The 22275-nt window shown below is 35.2% G+C and overlaps 4 protein-coding genes across 7 annotated transcripts; 3 read left to right on the top strand and 1 right to left on the bottom strand.

Moving 5' to 3' along the window:
• Nucleotides 1-2529: 2529 nt before the first annotated feature.
• On the bottom strand, nucleotides 2530-6225 carry LOC104227786 (transmembrane emp24 domain-containing protein p24beta3-like). The gene is made up of 4 exons (XM_009780103.2): nucleotides 5884-6225; nucleotides 3992-4178; nucleotides 3766-3873; nucleotides 2530-2928 (listed from the first exon to the last, which is right to left on the bottom strand). Exons 1-4 carry the CDS (start codon nucleotides 6115-6117, stop codon nucleotides 2795-2797), a joined length of 663 nt encoding a protein of 220 aa, XP_009778405.1. The 5' UTR covers nucleotides 6118-6225; the 3' UTR covers nucleotides 2530-2794.
• Nucleotides 6226-8741: 2516 nt separating this feature from the next.
• Nucleotides 8742-10830, top strand: LOC104227785 (uncharacterized). Its single transcript, XM_009780102.2, has 2 exons — nucleotides 8742-10119; nucleotides 10443-10830. Exons 1-2 carry the CDS (start codon nucleotides 9852-9854, stop codon nucleotides 10475-10477), a joined length of 303 nt encoding a protein of 100 aa, XP_009778404.1. The 5' UTR covers nucleotides 8742-9851; the 3' UTR covers nucleotides 10478-10830.
• Nucleotides 8768-9826, top strand: LOC138878764 (uncharacterized). Its single transcript, XM_070158457.1, has 2 exons — nucleotides 8768-8807; nucleotides 8991-9826. The coding sequence occupies exons 1-2, from the start codon at nucleotides 8768-8770 to the stop codon at nucleotides 9824-9826; spliced, it is 876 nt and encodes a 291-aa protein (XP_070014558.1).
• A 3850-nt stretch (nucleotides 10831-14680) lies between the features above and the next one.
• Nucleotides 14681-21663, top strand: LOC104227784 (cyprosin-like). 4 transcript variants are annotated; one of them, XM_009780100.1, is made up of 13 exons: nucleotides 14681-14762; nucleotides 15419-15785; nucleotides 16160-16220; nucleotides 16322-16416; nucleotides 16491-16603; nucleotides 16801-16969; nucleotides 17071-17110; nucleotides 18438-18502; nucleotides 18582-18695; nucleotides 19190-19420; nucleotides 20098-20214; nucleotides 21042-21127; nucleotides 21209-21663. In XM_009780100.1, the coding sequence occupies exons 2-13, from the start codon at nucleotides 15441-15443 to the stop codon at nucleotides 21291-21293; spliced, it is 1521 nt and encodes a 506-aa protein (XP_009778402.1). In that variant the 5' UTR covers nucleotides 14681-14762; nucleotides 15419-15440; the 3' UTR covers nucleotides 21294-21663. The 4 variants fall into 4 exon arrangements, with proteins under 4 accessions (XP_009778402.1, XP_070012331.1, XP_009778400.1 ...); XM_070156230.1 differs by lacking the exon at nucleotides 14681-14762 and adding an exon at nucleotides 14966-14985; XM_009780098.2 differs by lacking the exon at nucleotides 14681-14762 and adding an exon at nucleotides 15158-15226.
• Nucleotides 21664-22275: the final 612 nt, after the last annotated feature.

Raw genomic sequence — 22275 nt, forward strand, 5'->3', positions numbered from 1 at the left:
TATCTTTTAAGGTATTATTTCAAGGATGGACTTAGAACTTTTTAATGTTTCAATAACTTTTATAGCCATTAATATTAGTAAATTAAATAATGCTAACAAAAGCCCAAACCAAAATCAAATCAATACTAATGCTTACAAAAGACATTCAATTCAATACTACGAACGGGAATGTATTGAATATCTATTTTTTGTTTTGCATTTAGATAAAAATGCATAACCTGTTTTTATTTTTTCTTTAGCGTTTAATCATGTCAGTAATACTCCCTTACTAGTCTACGTATTTTAGCATGACTTAGTACTTTTAAAGTATGTTTATTTTTATTATGGCTTTTTAATTAGCAATATTTATATTACATAATTTCATTATCTTTATTGTTGAATATTTTAGGATAATGCCATGACACATCTCATATTTTGTATTATTTTCTTGGAAAATACTTTATATAGTTGTATCTTACTAGGATTAAAGAAATATTTTGAGCACAAGTTATGTATTTTGTTCTACGAAGATTTTACCGAAAAAACACGAAAACCCGAGAAAAACCGAAATTAAAAAACCCGAATTTTATTGGTTTGGTTTGGTCTTTAGATTTAGTAATCCGACATAATTGGTTTGGTTTGGTAATTGTAAAATTCGAACCAACCCGACCTATGTACACCCCTACTTTGTACATATTATTACTGTTGTTTACCCTCAAAATCAAATAGCAATTGAATTTATACGCGGTTTTAAGGGTACGTGATATAACTTGATACAAATTGAAAAAATAAAATAATACTGAAATTAATGATAAGAAAATAGATGCAAACCACACAAATTGAACAGTCTTAGCCTTGAAGGTTGGTCACCCTCGAGTCAAGAAATGCCTCAATCGAGAACAGAATAACAAGATAACAAGAACTAGAAATAACATTGTATTGCTTTTGGATGAGTGTTACAATGTGTATTACAAATTATCAGACCCCCTTTATATACGAGAGAAGTCCTACTTTAGATACAATTCCACAAAAGGTAAAAAATGTCATGTTTTGCTAATTATTCGGTCACTCGTCGATACGTGCAAAGATTCACGCTGTGACATCTGACCGGTTACGGATATTTCGGTCTTCCATTATTCGGTCTAATAGTATTTCCTCGAGCTGAATCGGAGTCGGGGTCGATTCTGGAGTTACGGACTTGATGATCTTGAACGAACCCGGGGTCGATCTCCAAACCATCTCGTTTCAATCTCGATCTTTCATGCAATAGGCGAGCTCGGTTTCGCCCGTATACAACTGTCATAACATAATTTTAAATTCTTTTAACTTTTTATTTTTGGATACTGTGATTACATTTTTCATCAATTTGCTCGAAGATAACAACGGAGAAAAGAAAGAGAGGAAACTTTATCATATCCGTGATCAATGGAGAACAAATTAACAATAACCAAAAACAAATAACAAATTGTTAAAATTAGCTTTTCCTGAAAATCACACTCTAAGGGAGAATGTATATTGTTTAAAGTGAGAAAAGGAGTTTGATTTTTAAAGCAAAGTTAAATGGCGTAAATGATTTTTCTCCTTTGGAAACTGAGGTAGTATTACTCTTTTGATAACTAAAATACTAGAAACGGACAAATAAACCCTTGTACTATTCAAAATAATTTAAATATACCATCCGTTTTGAGTATCCGTTAGCACCAATTTGCCGACTGCGGGATACATGGCAATAGGTGTGTTCAAACCGAACCGGAAAACTGGACCAAATTGAAAAGCCAAACCAAACCGATTAAAAACCCCGACTAGGTTTGGTTTGACTTGGTTTGGTATTGAATAAAAAATTCGAACCAAACCGACAAATAAATATATAAATTTTATTTATATTTTTAAGATTTTATAGTGAATTTTCTTTAGAAAATGTAGAAATATTTGGGACTCTCTCATGTATTAACCTTGAAAGTAGTAAATTAACGAAAAATTATTGTTAGATGACTAAGAAAATAACTATCACATGTTACTAAAAAAATTCTCCCATTAGAATATTTTAATAGATCATATGTTTGTCAAATTTTTCCATATTTACTAAGCATATATTCACTCATCAAAGCTTTATCTATAATTTTAACAAAGTAAAATAGAAATAATTTTCATGTAACAAAAAAAAACGAAAAACCCGACAAAACCAAAACAATCCAAACCGATATAGTTGGTTTGATTTGGTTTTGATAAAAATAGAACCAACCCGGTCCATGTACACCCCTACATGGCAACCTCATAAACAAATAACCCACCCCCAATTTTAGTACCCGAAAACTCTCCACTTATTTGGTTCAATCTATTCAATAGGACAAACGAGGAGGGAAGCCTTACGTAACTGGTAAAGTTGTTGTCATGTGATCAAGAGGTCACGGGTTCAAGTCGCGAAAATAGTCTCTTGCAGAAATGCGGGGTAAGACTGCGTACAATAAACCCTTATGGTTCGGCCCTTCTCTGGACCCCGCACACAACGGAGCTTAGTGCCTGGGCTGCCCTTTTTTATTCAATACGATAAACGGTAAAAAAGTAACTTTTAATTACTCAAATAGAACATAAACCAATGTTAGACATTTCATCCAAACTCCAAACTACTACTACAATTAAGTACATCAATCACATTAAGAAACTTGATCTGTACGAATGCCGAAGTGAATCTTTTGAAATAACTCAAAATTAGTTTACCAGAATGATACATTTCTTTCAATTGCAACTGCTTACAAGGCTACTTAAGTTCCTGTAGGACGGAGCGGAAAAAGGCCGCGGAGCTTCATAAAATTTATCAGACCCGATTATAACCGATGGATTTACTGAACAGGCTTCGAATGTACAGAACTTGCAGTCCACTTGCTAATATAAGTAGAACATACTCTGCGACGGTGTAAAATAAAACACGCTTGCTTGTGCTCTCATTAGCTGCACCAGAAAACATGCACATCAGTCGAACAGTTTTAGCAGATAATGCTCAAAGCTCTGACCATGACCAAAAAAATGCAAACAGAAAGCTACAACAACACTTCCCATCTATCTTAAGAAGAAACGCGAATAGCTTCAGATGCGTTTAACAGTCTGAAGAAAAATATTACTACAAACTCCACGCAATAGAAAAGTACGACTCTTCAAATATCAGAGAACTTCACGTTACTCACTTTGCTATGATGCTCAAAAAACTTTAGACCACAGCTTCTTTTCTTGTTTCAAGTCATAAAACAATTTTGAAAAAAAAAAAAGTCATAAAGCAATTGGACAGATAGTAAATGAGTGGAGATTCATTTTCTGAATCAAATAAGGAATCTCCAAGTGCTGCAGAATATGTCAACCCCAAGTTACAATACAACCAAAATATACTAACAGAAGCAGATTGATATTATTCCAGCAATTATCAGCGTCAATAAGCTATTACTATCTAGATATACAAGAATGAGCAACTCATAATAGTCTAATAAAGCAAATATGTTGCTGAAACCAGAATGATTGCAACAACCATTAGATGTTACTGTCTTAAGAGTATGTCATGTTTCATTAAGAAAGGTATTGGCATAAACATCCACACCCGGTCAATGGTTATCGTGAACATTTTCAGAAGTAGCCATTACTTGGATTAAACGCAAAAGAAAAAGTTGCCTATGTCGAGAAATATCTCATTAGAAAGCAAATCTACCAATGAAAACTACAACAAAAACCTGTAACATTATGCATCTTCAGAATTAGAAAACAATTAAGCTTTTATTAGGGAAAATATTGGCGACTCACTATGACGATGACGAGCATCACGTGCTCTCAAGTATTTCTGCTCTGCTGTAACTGACTCCAATGCCTCCCCTAGTTCAGCAATTTTGACATTGATGGGATCCAAATGTTCTGCAAAAAGGTCAGTATAGATTATATCTAGAAACAGGAGCCGACAAACACAACATACAACATGCTTAACCGCTAATCCTGGCCATAAAAGAACAATACTATAGCAAAAAAGACAAACCATCTTTGGCTAGGTCATGTTCATTGGGAATGTGTCCAACATGTATGTAGAACGAGACTGTTTCTGGCGTTGAATGTGGATTGTGAAAACAGAACTTGAACATCCCACTCCTTGGGGCTTTGAGCTCAAATTTATCCTCTGCTGTTCCCTTCATGGTATGCACGACATTTCCTGCAGGCGATGTCACCTGCACGAGTGGAAAAGTTCACCTAAAAGGAAGATTTTGGCTAGCTAGTTCTTTTTCTCTAACTAGCCGCAGAGACAGCGGAATCAAAAAAAAAAAAAAAAAAAAAGTTCTCCGTGTTCTGTTTATGTATTTTCATTTCTAGCATATCACCAACTTCATTTTTAATTTCATGAGTAAATTTAGGTCATGCATATTTGTAAGAATACATCAACAGTGAGTTTGTCTCATTTATTAAGTCCAATTAGTTGTGTTAGCTAGTTTTTATCATTGGAATCATGTCACATTGAGCAGCCATGGCAAGACACAGCAATGAGTCAGAAACTGATTTGACAATAAGAGGTGTTGAATTCCCACGACTTGTCATGAACCAAAAAGACGATTACATTCATCTATTTCATCTTCACCAAGGTCGATGGGAAATTTCACCCACCCTCAGTGTTCATCTCCACCAGTCCATAGGTGGACGATATTTTATGAAGAAAGTGGGGATGCGAGTTGAGGACGGATAAAAATGTTGTTATGAACCAAGGGCTGCAAGCATCATATAGGAAAGCTGTTCCAGCCTAATCAACCCATATCTATTTTGAAATGTATTTACTAAATTCTACCTTTATAGTCTTTTAATTCAAGTATACATGTTACGCATGGATTTAGAAGGACATAGAAATCTATAGCAAAAATTAGAGTTGCAGGTGTGCACATATGTTCTACAAATGGCGGGTTCCATGATCGGGATAGGTACATCAAAAACGACCCACTGCGACTGGGGGGGGGGGATATTCTAGCCATATTTAAAGTTATCACATCTACCCCACAGCTCCACTGCTGCTCCTACAACAAGAGAGAGCACAACATCTGCTCACAGAAAACCACTAACAGGTACCAGATTATTCTCAAGATTGTAACTCTGTCTGTCAACAGCTTTATTATTTGTTTTCACCATTTCTATCATTTTTGCATTATAGGTTTTAGGAGATATATCTGTCCTCAGTGCATTGACCGTTCTGAAAAAAAGGTCAGAAGTCACGGATAGTGCTGAAAAAAAGTGAAGTTCACTTGAGATGAAAGAGAGGCATCAGTTCATAAGCTCACAGCTCAGTAACATATGCTTGAAAGATTTGTTTCAGCGATGCATCTAAGTGAGTGAGACAAACAGAAGTCCTATGCTACATCAAATATGAGGGTCAATCCTGGCTGAGGTTGGCCCTTCATTAGGGGCGGAGCTAGCTCTTTGGCTACAAGTTTGGCCGAACACAGTAGCTTTGGTTCAAATCATATAATCTATTGAATATGTACAAATAAATAATTAAGAACCCAATAACTTAAAAGGACTAGAACCCGAATCCATAAGCTTCAAATCCTGGCTCCGCCTCTACCCTTCAGAGAGAGTATCATACACATAAGATCTAAGTGAAGTTAAGAAATCACCTAATGTTTTTTGCACACGTGAGACCTCATGGTTCTTTCTCACTTCATTGACCACTAGACTACACTCTTCGGTGCACTCTATTTTACATATTACTTCACATTATAAATTCCAATTAGCATAGATGATTACTTAATTTTTTGTATAAAATCATATTGAAAGGGATTTATCTCTTTCACTCTAATAATAAAAGATCTGGAAAAAAAAAATTCACACATTAAACAACTAAGCATAAAAATAAAAGATTTATATTTTGGAGAAAGGAAAAAAAAGTCATACAGTGAAATCAATGCCGGGATGGTCAGAGCTCCAGAAAATTTCATGATCTACAACGACGAAGTTTCCCGAAATTGTATCGCCTTCATTCAGCACGTATTCGTAAATGCATTCCTCGTCGTTTACCGTCACCGATAACGCCGTTAGGTTTCCGACGAAACTGAATACCAAAATCGCTACCAAAGTGAACACTTTCGAGCACTTCACTCCGGCTCCGGCTCCGGCTATCCTTCCCATCTCCGGCCGACGAATTTTCAGTTTTTTCTCCTCGGAATTGTGATTTGGGATTGGAGTGAAAGTGGTGTATAAGACGTGCGAGGATGGAGTTTTGACTTTATTAAGCTGTGTATATCTTAAAGCTACGACCAAGCTAACACTTACCAGAAAAATAATTACAAAATTTGAACATCTCCATTTCGGTCAAAATATAACTAAATTATTGTAAATACCAAATAATTACTAAAGTATTGTCAATGATTTAAGATTTTAACACTTTTTCTATTTTAATTATAGGCTTTTTTCGCTTTTAACCTGCGCCAAAAATTATTTACATTTGGTAGCCGAAAAAGTGTATAAAATTTATAAATAAATATATATATATATATATATATATATATATATATATATATATATATATATATATATATATTTGTCAAAGTAAAAAAATTTATTCAACCAAAATTGTATATTTACATCCACTAGTTCCATTTGGACTCAAGAACTAGTCATCTCTATTTCCATCTATATATATATATATATATATATATATATATATATATAGATAGATAGATAGATCTATATTATACTAAAAACACGAAGGTACTTAGAGAAATGTGTTCGCCTTTTTTATCCTTTAAAGATCTATTTTATGTTGGATAAAATTATAATTTAAATTATTCTCCTAATATTGAGGACTTCAAAATCAAGTCAAATTGTGTTTATTAAATCATTCATTGTTTGAATAAGTAAGAAGTCCTAATATTTTGCTAAATTTTATGACCTTTTCAATTAACAAAAAAAATAATGTTACTATATCAATTTGGTACGTGTTAGGAATAAAATGATAAAAAAAAATTCAAATTTTCTCCAAACGTGCATGTTAGGTTTGTATTTTTTTTTTTTAACTTTTTCCTTAAATATAATTAAACATTTAGATTATATTTGAATAAATTTATTACTGGTAAATTTATACAATTATGAGAAATAAATATATCATCAACATTTCATGTTAGATATAATTATAATTGTCATTAATAATTTATATGCTACATATTACAATTGATTTTCCAAATTTTCAATGAGCTAATATCTTAATTCTTATAATTTAGTATCTTAGTCAAAATTAAAAATTAAAAAAATAGAGAAAGAATAAGTATACAACAACAACAACCCAGTATAATCTTATTTAGTGGGGTCTGGGGAGGTAGTGTGTACGCAGACCTTACCCCTACCCTGGGGCAGAGAAGTTGTTTCCAAATAAACCACCGGCATCCTTCCCTCCAAGAACTTCACACCTTGCTCTTGAGGAGACTCGAACTCACAACTTCTTGGTTGAAAGTGGAGGTTGCTTACCATCAGAGCAATCCCTCTTGTCCAGAAAGAATAAGTATCTAAAGTCGATAACATTGACCAACACTTGTTTGATTTTCTTTATTTTTAAATATAGATTAATAACTGACCATAAAATTAAAAGAAATTAATTCTATATCATTTTATAATTTTCGCAAAAAAATAGATTTTTTTTTTTTGGGTGAAAAAATATGTTGATCCTCTGGTATGTATAATAGTATGCCCATCACCCTTTAGTCAACCACTACTTTTACTAATTTACGTACCAAAATATAAATACACATTCTAATTAACATTAAGATTTTGTATAAATTATTTCAATCCATAATTATTATAATATTACTTAATATCAAATTCTAAAACTATTTTCAAAATAATAATTAACAATTGCGGGTCAAATATACATAGTTTAATAGGAGTACTATATTTATATAATTTTTTAAAGTTATATACATATATGCGCGTGTCCTAAAACTAGTATACAAAAAAATATACAAAAAATATTTATATTTTTCCAGCTATTATTTTGAGAGTGATTATACAATGTTTCCCTTTTAAATTTTCGATGCCCCATATTCACAAACCCAACTAATCTAGATTCACCCTATATTTGACTTATTTAAGAGGGAGGAGCTTCCTATAGGAAATTTTCCGTAACAGCTTGTTTGGATGGTTGCTACGCATTGTATTGTATCGTATTGTTACTTTACATACAATGTTTGTTTTGATTGTTACTTAAATTTTATTGTATCGTATCGTTAAATCCGTCGTTACATAACGACGAAATGTGCCACTTTATATAACGACCGATTTGGTGTGGTCGCGTCGTTACCTTGTCTTTTTCTCTCAATATCGCCCTTCATTATTATTAAATTATTTTATTTTATCATTTACCCTATCTTTTTATATAGTAATTTTACCTTGCATAATAATTTTTCTTTATAATATTGCAAGTTTATTCTTCATAATACTGGTGCGTGATATAATGAAACGATGGCAAACGACACAATCTATCCAAACATTGTATTTATTAAACGATACAGTACAATACAATACAGTACGATACGATACATTATGAAACGATGCGTAACAACCATCCAAACAAGTTGTAAGGCTCGAATTTTTTAGTTTTTTAACACTTTTATTTTATACTTGAAAATTATTTTTTCCTTTCAACTTTGTGTTGGCAATCAAACTTTTCCTTTAACTTTTTACTATAGTCAGTTTATTAATAGAGATGTTAATTTTACTCTTTATATTATCGACTTCCTCTTTCTGTATATTCGTTTAGTATTATTTTTGTAAAGGATGTAAATTAATGGGTTGCTCTGCTGGCAAACATCCGTCACTTTCAAAAGGTTGTGAGTTCGAGTCACCAAGAGGAGAGTAAGTTGGAGACTTCTTGGAGGTAAGTATGCCGGACGTCGGAAACAACCTCTACCATCAAGTGATTCTAGGGGATTTTTTGCGCAATTGGAAAAAAAAATCGAGAGAATCTACTCAATTTCAGAAGCTTTGAGCCCTAATTCTGCACTTTTCAGTGGCGATTCCTGAAAATTCGACTATTAACGGTAATAATGGAGCTGACGCAAGCACTAGAGCAGTTGCTAGCTCAGTTATTCTTGATCATAACCATCCTCTTTACCTGCACCCATCTGACGGTCCAAGATCTATGTCGGTGGGACTCATCTTAACAGGTGTGGAGAACTATTCTCTTTGGAGTCGTGCGATGAAGGTTGCACTATTAGGTAAGAATAAATTGTGTTTAGTTAACGGATCGACATCAAAGAAAGATTTTGGTTCAAATTTGGGAAGTCACTGGGATCGATGTAATGCCATTCTGACTTCATGGCTTATGAGCAATATGAGCAGGGATTTGGTGACAGGAGTGTTATTTTCTTCTAATGCACAGAAGGTATGGGCTGCATTCAAGGAGCGATTTGACAAAGTAAATGCATCAAGGTTGTACTACTTGCACAAGGAAATATTCACCTTAACGCAGGGGATTTCGTCAGTGTCGACTTATTTTACCAAGCTGAAAGATCTTTGGGCAGAATATGACTCGATACTGCCGCCTCCTCCATCAGCTACAGAGTATGTTGATCAATTGGAATATCAGCGACTGTTGCAATTTTTGATGGGATTGAATGACAATTTTGAGCAAGCAAGGAGCCAAATCTTATTGATGCCAACCTTACCATCTATCGATAAGGCTTATACTATGGTAGTTCAGGATGAAAGCAGAAAGTTGATTACTGGAGGTAGCTATGGGCAAGCTGGGCATAATGGCCCTACTGCCTTGTTTACTGCCCATTCCACATCTAGATCAAGGAGAAATTATAGTTTAGAATGTGATTTTTTATCATTTGAAAGGTAATACTAGAAATGAATATTACAGACTAATGAAGTGTGAATTTTGTAACAAGACAGAGCATTTAAAGGAGAATTGTTACAAGATTGCTGGATATCCATCTGATTTCAAGCAGAAGAAGAAAGCAAATGCAGTCATGGTTGATACAATTGGACAGCAAGGAATGACAATTCCACCAGCTGCATATCAACCAAGCAGCAATGTTGAACTTGCTCAATTCTTCACTAAGGAGCAGTATAATCAGTTGCTGCAATTGCTGAATAAAAGTTCTATAGGAGAAGCAAGTGCCAACATGGCAGGTAAATGTTTTTGTGGTAATATAGCATTATGTGAAAACTTAGAACTGTGTAAATGGATAGTTGATACTGGTGCTACTAACCATATGACTGGTGACAAAAGTTTGCTGAAAAATAAAACTCCAGTAGCAAATTCAGGGCAAGTTCAATTGCCTACAGTAGATTCAGCACCAATTTCTCATATGGGAGAATGTCAGCTCACTGGTGATGTACTGAAAGATGTGCTATGTGCACCAACTTTTAAATTCAATCTCATGTCGGTTTCAAAAGTGACAGAGGATCTCAAATATAGTGTTGCTTTCTTTCCTCAATGTTGTGTGTTTCAGGACTCCTTATTTGGGAGGGTGAAGGAGATTGGTAAAAAGGAGTAAGGTTTATACATATTATCAGCAGCATTAGGAAAGACAATAAATAGAGCATTTGCAGTAACTAGTAAAGCAAGCATGAAGATGTGGCATAAAAGAACAGGACATGTTCCAATTCAAGTCCTCAGGAGGATTCCTAGCCTACAAGACTGTGGTGGTAGCTTACATAATAATCCATTGTCTAAATGTGAAATTTGTCCTTTAGCTCAACAAACTAGAGTGCCTTTTCCAACTAGCGCTAGCAGAAGTTTACATAGTTTTGATTTGATTTATATGGATGTGTGGGGACCTTATAAAGTTGCTATTCACAATGGAATGAAATACTTTCTCGCATTAGTTGATGATTTTACCAGGTGGACTTGGGTTTTTCTTATGAGACTTAAAACTGATGTTATTTTCTTACTCAAGAACTTCATTACTATGAACAAGACGCAGTTTGGCAAGCAAATTAAAGTGTATAGATTAGACAATGATAGTGAATTTTTTAACTGTGCATGCAAAGACCTATTTCAACTGCATGGGATTGTCCATCAAAGTTCTTGTCCATATACTCCTCAACAGAATGGAGGTGTGAAAAGAAGACATAGACATATACTTGAAACTGCTCGGGCAATCAGATTTCAAGGTCATTTGCCTGTGAGATATTGGGGGCACTGTATTGATGATGTTGTATACATTATTAACATGATTCCTTCTTCTGTTCTGACACATAAATCACCCTATGAACTACTCCTTGGTAAGCCACCTTCACTGATACATTTAAAAGTCAGGGGATGCCTATGTTTTGCTACTAGGTTGACAAGTCATGATAAATTTGTACCTCGAGCTGTAAGGTTAGTTTTCCTGGGATATGCTGCACATCAGAAAGGTTACGGACTATTGGACTTGGAAAATAGAGTGTTCTTTTATCAGTAGAGATGTAGTCTTCTATGAAGACATGTTTCATTTTCATACAGATGAAAACTTATCAGAGTCATTATTCTTGAATACAACTCCAGTGCCAAGACAAGATTTCACTGTGGAACCAGTTGCAGTAGATAGTTCTATTATACTAGTCACCTTGGTGCATCTAGTGTGCCATGTTCACCTCTTATAACTCTTGTTCCCTTAGTTGAATATGACATTCTCTCTTCTGCTGAGCATAATAATGTTGATATCCCTACTGATTCTTCTGCTACTCCTCATGTTGAGGAAACAAGGAAATCAACTAGAGTGTCTAAGACTCTAAGCCTCCAATATGGCTTAAGGATTATGTTAGAAATGACAGGTTAAATTCTGTAAGCTGCTGCAAATATCCCATTTCAGAAGTAATTGGGTATGAAGCAATCTCTCCAAAATATCAAAGCTACTTGGCTAGCTTTTCTATTGAAGTGAAACCTACAACATACTCAGAGACAGTCAAAGACAAGCGATAGGTAGAGGCAACGCAGGCAGAAATCAAAGCATTGGAGGACAACAAGACTTGGGAATTGGTATCCTTGCCACAAGGACAGAAGGCAATAGGATACAAATGGGTTTATAAAATCAAATATAGGGCATCAGGAGAGGTAGAAAGGTTCAAAACTCGATTGGTAGCTAAAGGGTATAATTAAAAGGAAGGACTAGACTATCAGAAAACCGTTTCCCCTGTGGTGAAAATAGTTATTGTTAGGAGTATGTTGTCTATTGCAGCCTCAAGACATTGGTCCATCGATCAAATGGATGTTTATAATGCCTTCATGCAAGGTGATCTAACTGAGGAGGTGTACATGACAATACCTCAAGGTTTCAATGGATCAAATGGTAAGTTTACAGTTTGTAAACTGCTCAAGTTTCTCTATGGACTTAAGCAGGCATCTAGATAATGGAATCTCAAGCTAACATCAGCCTTGGTGGATGCTGGTTTTCAGCAGAGTCATTTGTTATTCCTTGTTCATCAAGAGAGCAGCCGATCACATGGTGGTAGTCTTAGTCTATGTTGATGATCTTCTTATCATTGGTGATAGTTTTGTATTGATTCAACAGACCAAGGATGATTTACAAGATTCATTCAAGATCAAGGATCTAGGAGAGCTTAAGTACTTCCTAGGCATAGAATTTGCAAGAAATGGTGATGGTATATTAATGCACCAATGCAAATATGCTCTAAAGCTTATAGCTGAGTTGGGGCTCTCAGGTTCCAAGCCTGTAACTTGCCCTATGGAACCCAATGTGAAGCTTACAACTGCTGAATTTGACACTCATACAGGATCATCTGATGATATATTGCTGACTGATCCTGGGCCATATCAAAGGCTCTTAGGGAAGCTAATTTATTTGACCATCAGAAGGCCAGACATTTCATTCGTTTTTCAAAGTCTCAGTTAATTCATGCATAGTCCTAAAGTTTCTCATATGGAAGCTGCACTCAAGGTGGTCAGGTATATAAAAAATAGTCCAGGATTAGGGGTCTTTTTGACTGCCCCTTGTTCTGAGTCACTCTCAGCATTTTGTGATGCAGATTGGGCTACATGTCCTAATACACGCAAGTCGGTTACAGGATATTTTGTTAAGCTTGGTACTTCTTTGATATCTTGGAAATTTCAGAAACAATCTACCATTTCTAGAAGCTCAGCTGAAGCTGAATATCGCAGCCTAGCTTCAACTGTTGCAGATGTGGTGTGGATTCTTAGTCTACTCAAGGAGCTGGGGGTCCAACATCATTCCCCCGTGCCTATCTACTATGATAGCAAGTCAGCTCTTGCCATTGCTGCCAATCCTATCTTTCATGAGTGCACAAAATATATTGACATTGATTGTCATTTCATCCGTGAGAAGATTCAACAGGGCCTCATCTCCGCTCTCTATTGTGCTACAACAGAACAAGAAGCTCACATTCTTACTATTGAAGCTCACATTCTCACTCTCAGCTCTTATTGTTCACATTCTTACTATTGAACAACAGGGCCTCATAACGCTTAATCTGAGAAGATTTCTGTTAACGAATCCTTCAACAAAACAATTTTAAGTAACAAATAAAATTCAAGTAAAGTGATAAGAAGAAAAAATTACTCCTACTCACAAATTTTATCAATTCTAATTCGAAAATCTATTTACATAATAGAAAATGAAAAGAACAAGGCATGGGGCTCGATAATAGTTGTTTAAACGGTTAGAATAATAAGTAGTCCCTCCGTTTCAGTTTATGTGAACATTTTCGCTCAAAAAAATCATCCAGACTTAAAACACCTTCACATTTTTATTGAAGGATAAGGATAAGACGTATTAATTAAGTTGCTAGAAGTATCTATTGCGACCTGCTATGACATAACAAGGAAAATTCTCTACCAAGTATTTTCCACCTAAGAAAATGGCTCACACATGACATTACATAGTTTTTACATGATGCATTTTTTTTTATAAACCTTATGAATCAAAGACGACGACAACAACAACAACGACCCAATATAATTCGACAAGTGGGGTCTGGGGAGGGTAATATGTACGCAGACCTTACCCCTACCCCGAAGGAGAGAGAGGTTGTTTCCAGGAGACCCTCGGCTCAAAAAAAGCAATAGGAAACGATATATTAGTACCATAAAAATGCATAATAAAATAACAACAATATAAGAGATATGAAATACAGAATACAAAATACGAAATAGATGGCTGGTATAGTAAAAACTAGCAGGTAAAGCCCTGCATCAATAGACGACCAATGACATTCTTAGTCTAACTCCTAACTGCTTAGTCTCACTCTATTTAAATTATGAATCTATTATGCAGGTAAAGCACTCTATTATGAATCAAAGACGAAATTAGTATTTCAATTTCATGGCTTTGACCTTTAATGTTTTTTTATCACTAAACTCATTGTGCTTCCAAAACACCTATGTGACTTTTGTGGTGGGAAACAGAGGTAGACCTAGCTAGGACTTGAACATTATGGTCCGAGTTCAGGATTCTATCAAAATTCTATTTGATTTACTGCGTTCGAAATATATTATTTATAGATTTTTAATACCTATACAGGATCCGAGCCAAAGCCACTTCCTCGAACTGGACAATTTCTAGTGAAAATGATAGAAATGACGAAAGTTTTGCTCATTGTCAAGTACATATCAGACTATACTACTTAGGCGAAATTACATGGTGGTTTCCTCAAGTATTGGACTGATTTTCTACCAATGATAACATTGATCACGCTTTTGATTTTCTGCCTACATATAAAAACACCCTTTATATACTTTGGGAGTTTTCATCTGTTTCCTTGCCTTGTTGGTTTTTTGTATAATCCCTGGAGTTTTTTTTGCTTTTACTAAGGTACTAGCTCCTTACTATAATTGTAATTTGTATACACAATATTTTTAGCTTTTTGAGAACCATGGGAATTCTTTTTATTTCCCTTTTAATCTTCAAGCTTTCTATTTATAGCTTTCATATTTAATACAAGAATTTTAAGTTAAACACATTGAGAGTGTAACGATTTTTTTAACTAATCAGTGTAATTTGACCTATTACAACCGGTTAATTACCAATTTATCAGGTTACCACATAAAGATTTTGTCTGGAATTATCTTATAAGTGACGTGATTGTATAAGTATTTTTTACTGTCTGTATGTGGAACTTAAACTCTCATGACTTATGTTGCGCGGATTTTCCAAAATGCTGCCGCACCCGTGTCGGATCCTCTAAAAATACACTACTTTTGCAGGATCCGCCACGTATTCAGCGACATATTCGGAGAGTCCGAACAATATAACTCATGATAAAGCATGAATGATAGGTGAACTAGTAATAATGGCAAGTCTTAGAATTATTATTTTGCTTTATCAACCTAAAATCATACATTTTGATTGAATAGAACCAGATGGAGTTAGTTGTTAAAGGGTGTAAAGAGGGTAATATTAAAATAGATAAAAATAAATAAAAATTAGAAAAACTTTCTTCTAATTGTTTTCACCTTTCTGCTATGTAGAGCTCAAGAACTTGTGGACAGCATGGGGATCAAACTTTTACTTGCAGCAATATTAATATGGGATTTCATAACCTGTGCTTTTGGCTTCAATGTATCTGCTGATAATATGATAAGGATTGGATTAAAGCGACGACCGTTGGATCTTTATAGCGTAAAGGGTGCAAGAATCTACGCTAAAGATCATCATAAAAGAGGTTCAAATAGGAACTTTGATGCACTCAAGGATGAAATAGTTTATCTGAAAAACTATATGGACGTTCAGTATTTCGCAGAGATTGGTATAGGTTCACCTCCTCAGAAATTTGCTGTTGTGTTTGATACTGGCAGTTCCAATCTTTGGATCCCGTCTTCGAAATGCATCTTCTCTGTAAGTCTTATGTTCGTACTTTTGGTGCAGATTGCGTGTTATCTTCGTTTTGTATTCATACTTTTTGGTGCAGATTGCATGTTATCTTCGTTTAATGTTCATACTTTTTGGTGCAGAATGCATGTTATCTTCGTTTTATGTTCATACTTTTTTGTGCAGATTGCATGTTATCTTCGTTTTGTATTCATACTTTTTGGTGCAGATTGCATGTTATCTTCGTTTAATGTTCATACTTTTTTGTGCAGATTGCATGTTATCTTCGTTTTGTATTCATACTTTTTGGTGCAGATTGCATGTTATCTTCGTTCTATGTTCATACTTTTCGGTGCAGATTGCATGTTATCTTCGTTTTATGTTCATACTTTTCGGTGCAGATTGCATGTTATCTTCGTTCCAGATACAGATCAAGACTATCCACTACATACACAAAAATTGGTAGTTAGCCAATGGACTTAAAAACTTCTATTTTTGATTGAATGTCATGTGATTCAATGAAATCTTTAATAACATGTTTACGTTTGCGCCTTTTACTATAGGAAAATCTTGCAAAATCCCTTTTGGAACAAGATCAGTGCGCGGATTCTTCAGCCAAGACAATACTAAAGTTGGAAATGCTGTTATAAAGCAGCAGGTACCATCTTAATTCTTTGCAGCTGAAGTTTTACATATATTTTCAACGTTATTGTTGAAATAAGAATCTGTCAGGTTTTTACTGAGGTAACACGCGAAGGATTTTTCACATTCTTGCGTGCACGATATGATGGAGTACTAGGACTAGGATTTCAAGATGTTGCTGCAGGACGAGTAACGCCAGTATGGTAAATATATATATCTGTTCATAGGTTACTTACTTTTTTGCATAATTTCTACTGCTTGTTTAATTATGTCTGGCTCAAGCATTGTCTTTAACTGATAGCTGAATCGCGAATGGAAAACTATACAGTATAACCGCTCCCAGAAATAATAGTTGGCAAAATGTATACACGTAATATACAATTTACCACTATAATTTCAGGTATAATATGTTGCTTCAGCGTATCGTTACAAAGCCAATCTTCTCATTCTGGTTAAATCGAGATCCTAAATCTAGTTTCGGGGGTGAAATTCTATTTGGAGGCGTCGATTCGACTCACTTCAGGGGTCAACATACCTATGTTCCCGTCGCTCAAAATGGTTACTGGGAGGTGATTAAACTGTGTAGAGTATACATTATATTCTTGTGTCTAGAGTTTTCGTCTTATGATACTTAATCCCCTGATCATACTGTGTTTGTTATATATTCCAGATTGAAATAGGCGATCTTTTTATTGGTAACAATTCAACAGGTAATCTATTCACGTACAGATGTTCATTCACTTCATTTCCAAACCAGACTATTGAGCAACTGTTGTTTTTCTGTTTTTTCCTTGGGATTGTTAAAGAAATAGCCGTCAAATTCAATGTTTACTTCTTCTAGCCGATATACATTGATTATATACAGTTGGGGTATTTGCATCTATACACGCTTTTTGTGTCACATTTTAACTTGTGCCCGCTTTGCAAAAAAAATTGCAAGCGTACGTGCTTTTTCGCATAACTTGAGCATACGGGGCTGAAGTAGCAAAGGCAATCACGCAAAACCAGACTATTGAGCAACTGTTGTTTTTCTGTTTTTTCCTTGGGATTGTTAAAGAAATAGCCGTCAAATTCAATGTTTACTTCTTCTGGCCGATATACATTGATTATATACAGTTGGGGCATTTGCATCTATACCCGCTTTTTGTGTCACATTTTAACTTGTGCCCGCTTTGCAAAAAAAATTGCAAGCGTACCTGCTTTTTCGCATAACTTGAGCATACGGGGCTGAAGTAACAAAGACAATCACGCAAAACTTCAGCATTCTAGTAGCGGGCCTGAACTTCAGGTCTAGAACTGAAGTTTTTGTGTTGTAACTTACCACCTATTAATATTACATACTAGAGCTGAAGTTTTTGTCTTTGTAACAGGGAAACTTCAGCTATAGAGTGTTCAATATAGCAACATGCATAGCATTTTGTCCATTGCTGTTAAGCATTTCTGAGCAATCTGGGCAGTAAGAAGATGCTCGTTAGCTATTCGCAACATATGGCATAGCATGAATTAGGATCAATATGAGGGAAACCTAACTACTTCTTCATTGCTCATCATTCTTTTTTTCTAAAGAAACAGCCATTTAGGTAGTACTATTAGTTTTTTAAACGACACATTTAATCACACAGAAAGAGCAAATGCAATTTTATCACCATTCACCAGCCATCATCTAACCAGTCAATTGAGGAATAACAATGAACTTGGAAATTTCAATGATGCCAAAATCATAGGTTTTTATATTGTTCTAAAATTGAATAAGAATGAGAGCCCCTAAAGAAGGAGGAGAAGAAGAAAATGGAGGAGAAAGAGGAGGAGAAAGGAAGCTGAAGTTACTTAAAAAGTGGGTTCAAGTTAAAAGTTTTAAAAAAAATGTGTATAGGTTAAATGAGGGCGATCAAATAGGGCGCCCCGTGCAATTTTTACTACACAGTTATACATAGATTATGCATGAATTATACATATATTATACATTCGCTGGCTATTTATAATTTAAGAATTTAGGCGGGCGACAACTTGGGTTATTTCTTCTTTTTCGTTTCACAGGTCTTTGCAGAGGTGGTTGTCCGGCTATTGTGGATACTGGAACGTCTTTTCTTGCTGGTCCGACTGTATGTATTTCGACGATTGCTCCCTTTTTCTTCGTATTTTGCTACGTATTCTTAATCATTTATGTGTGCTAAATTTCAGACTATTTTAACTCAAATAAATCATGCTATTGGAGCAGAAGGAATTGTTAGTATGGAATGTAAAACTGTTTTCTCAAATTATGGGAATTTGATTTGGGAAAACTTAATATCAGGGGTAAGTTCTTTTCCACTTCTCGTTGTTTTTCTATGCATACTGTATGCGTCTCGAAAGGGAGTCTTGGTATAACTGGTAAAGTTACTGTCATGCATGTAATCAGGAGGTCACAGGTTCGAGCCCTGAAAACAGACCCTTGCAGAAATGTAGGGTAAGGCTGCAGAGGCGGATCCAGGATTTAAATTCTATGGGTTCAATTATAATATTTTTAGCATTGAACCTATTATATTTTTAAAGTTATGGGTTCATATATATTATTTTCGCAATTTTAATGAATTTTTGCATACAAATTTTTACTATGTCGAAAGTTATGGGTTTAGTTGAACCCGTAGGCAGTACACTACGTCCGCCTCTGTAAGGCTGCATACAAAAGACCATTGTCGTCCAACCCTTTCCCCCGACCCCGTGCATCTATAGCAGAAACTTAATCCACCGGGCTGCACTTTATATTGCATGCGTCTAATGCTTTAACATCTCACTCTTTGTTTCTGCAGTTACAACCTGGAAGAATTTGCCACAGAATTCGCCTCTGTAAACATAACGTCTCGTTCGACGAAAATGTACACAGCTACGAGAAGAAAATGGTGGTTAGAAATTCAAAATTGGAGAAATTATCAAATGATGAAAGTGCTTTATGTTCTTTCTGTGAAATGACAGTTTTCTGGATGCAAGTAGAGGTTAGAAAAGAGAGAACAAAAGAAAAAGCATTTGAATATGTTAATCAGGTAAAGCATTTGCTGAGCATTTGAATAGCTTCCTATTCTTGTTTCTGTCGCTTTGGTTAATTTTTTATCGTGTTATTGATTACTGCTTGCTGCTATTGCTTCCTTTTCATTTCCCTCGTTAGACTGTTCGTAGCATTCATAGCTACAACCCTAACTCAATTATTTCCTAATAATTGTTGTACCTCACAAGTCACATTAATTAGTTGACCAACACTATCTCAATCTTGAACTACTAGAGCGTTATAAATATTCGGCATCTTGCTCAGGGAAAGGCTACGTCTAATACCGGACCGATGATTTGAACGACACGCCCCGGTTTTTTTCCAAGCGTGGAAACCCCAGAACCAGAAGTAATTGGATTAATTCTCATAATAATAAAATAAATAAATATGTCGAAGTATTTTTGCAAAAATTATCGAATTCAAAATAAATGTCCGCTAACACGTCAATCAGAAACAACCTCTCTACTCTCACAAAGTAAGGATAAGGTCTGCGTACACTCTACCCTTCCCAGACCTCATTTATAAGATTACACTTGATTTTTTGTTGTTGTTGTTGTTGTTTATCGCACTGGCCATTCTTTAATATATTATACTAGTGAATTTACCTTACTACATTGCTTTAGAGTAAGATATATCTATACTTGTATCTAATGCCTCATTTATTTTGTGTTGAAGCTGTGTGAGAAGCTACCAGATCCGAGAGGAAAATCATTTATCAACTGTGATGTCTTTTCCCTACCACATATTACAATTACCATTGGGAATAAATCTTTCCCCCTTTCTCCGGATCAAGTAAGTTGTTACTGCCAGTGGCGGAGTCGGAATTTGAAGTTTATGCGTTCTAAACTTGTTATTGAATCCATAACTCATTTTTATTACTGGGTTCGTCCGAACCCGTCAACTAATATTCTCCCTCCGCCCCATTAAAATAGCACGGTATAGCCAGTTTTCGGACTGGTCATTCAAAAATAGCCACCGTTTACGAAGTCAATGAAAAATAGTCACTATTTTGTTGCAACAGAGACCGGTCCCGCATAATATACGGGAGTTCGGTGCATCTGTGTACGAACTCCAGCATATTATGCTGGACCGGTATACTTTGCTGACTCATGTATAATATACGGGAGACTGGAGCACCAGTGCTCCAAACTCCAGTATATTATACTGGACATTTATACTTGCTGGAACTCCAGTATATTATGTTGGAGTTCTAGTGTACTTATGCTGGAACTCCAACATATTATGCTGGAGTTCCAGCATAGTTATCCTGGAACTCCTGTATAATATGCTGGAGTTCACACATACTTATGCTGGAACTCCAGTATAATATACGGGCGTATTTTTCGAGTTTTGAACAGTCTTTTCGCTCAGATTTATCTTTACATGAAAAGTGGCTAAATTTCGATTACTTTTGAAACTGAGCTATTTTTGAATGACTAGTTGTAAATTTGGCTATTTTTAAATTTCTCCCCTCCGCCCCCGGTTACTATCCACACTTAACATGCTACTACAATTGAACTTAACATGCTATTACATGTTGCACAAGCACTTTGATTTATTTTTAGACGCCTGTTTTTTGTTTTCCGCAGACTAACTTTCTGCGTGTATTTTGGTAATAGTATGTTATCAGAATCGAAAACAATCACGGTGCTCACTGTGTTAGTGGATTTACAGCGTTGGATGTGCATCCACGACGTCCCCTCTGGTAAAAAACAATTGTGGTGCGAGTTTTTCAGATCACTTGTACATGAAATAGACAAGTGATTTTCAAAATTCTTGATTGCAGGGTTCTTGGAGATGTATTTTTGAGAGCATATCACACTGTTTTTGACTTTGGTAATCTACAAGTTGGATTCGCGGAAAGTGCTTAGATCAAAATTTCATAAATTGCTTGGTTTTCGTTCTAGTCCGGCTTTTCCCCGTACCCTACACATAACGAGAGCTTAATGCACCGGACTATCTTTTTTCTTGGTTTTCGTCCTATATATTGTCATGTAAGAGCAAGCTCTGCAGATATTGGCAATTTGGAGGCACAAACTCTAAAGGAATTTGTTCTAGATGTTTGCTTTTTTGTTTTTTCCAGTAGTTGGAATAATGCATAAATTAAAGAGGTTGTGTATAAAATTGCTTTAGTAACGAATATATTTGTAACTCTACTCTGCACAGGTTGAAGCCTTTATTTACGATCAGATCCTCTCTAAACTCCCCTATGATCACTTATCAAAGAGAAGTTTTTTCCTATATTATAGCGACAAGTCTATTATTGAGTTTTATAATTAGAGTAAACGAACTACTATATCTTAGTAACGTTGTTTGAATTGCCTAAGCAAAAGCTACACCTATGTGGGTTTACCCCACCACTAGGGGCGGAACTAAAAGGGTGCAAGAGGTTTTTTGTCGAAAAATTATATTATGTATACAAAGTTAAATTTATTCTATATATATATATATATAATAAATTTAAATCCCTTAAAAAGTAAAATAATAACTTCTCTCTGAATGCTCTCGGCATACTTTAGCGTGATTTACTAAACTACGCCACTGGCCATGGGAGGGAGAGGAAGACCTAAGGGCTAAGAAGAATGTTAAGAAGGTTCAAGTAGCAGAATTCATAGCATCGACAAGTCGGAATGAAGATTCAAACAAATCTACGCCAGTTCACGGAACCCTAATTCGTGAAAAGGAGATGATCACCCCAAAATCAATGGAGAATTCAAAAGCGGCGACAACAAGTATAAGTAGGAACTTGAATTCACTGTATACGAACAAACAAGCTGAATTTCAACAGATCGAGGTACTGAATTCGAAGAGCATGGGTAGCAAAAAAGTTGAAGGAGAACATGCAGCTGGAAT

Source organism: Nicotiana sylvestris, chromosome 9 (genome assembly GCF_000393655.2).
Source record: "Nicotiana sylvestris chromosome 9, ASM39365v2, whole genome shotgun sequence".
Taxonomy (NCBI): domain Eukaryota; kingdom Viridiplantae; phylum Streptophyta; class Magnoliopsida; order Solanales; family Solanaceae; genus Nicotiana; species Nicotiana sylvestris.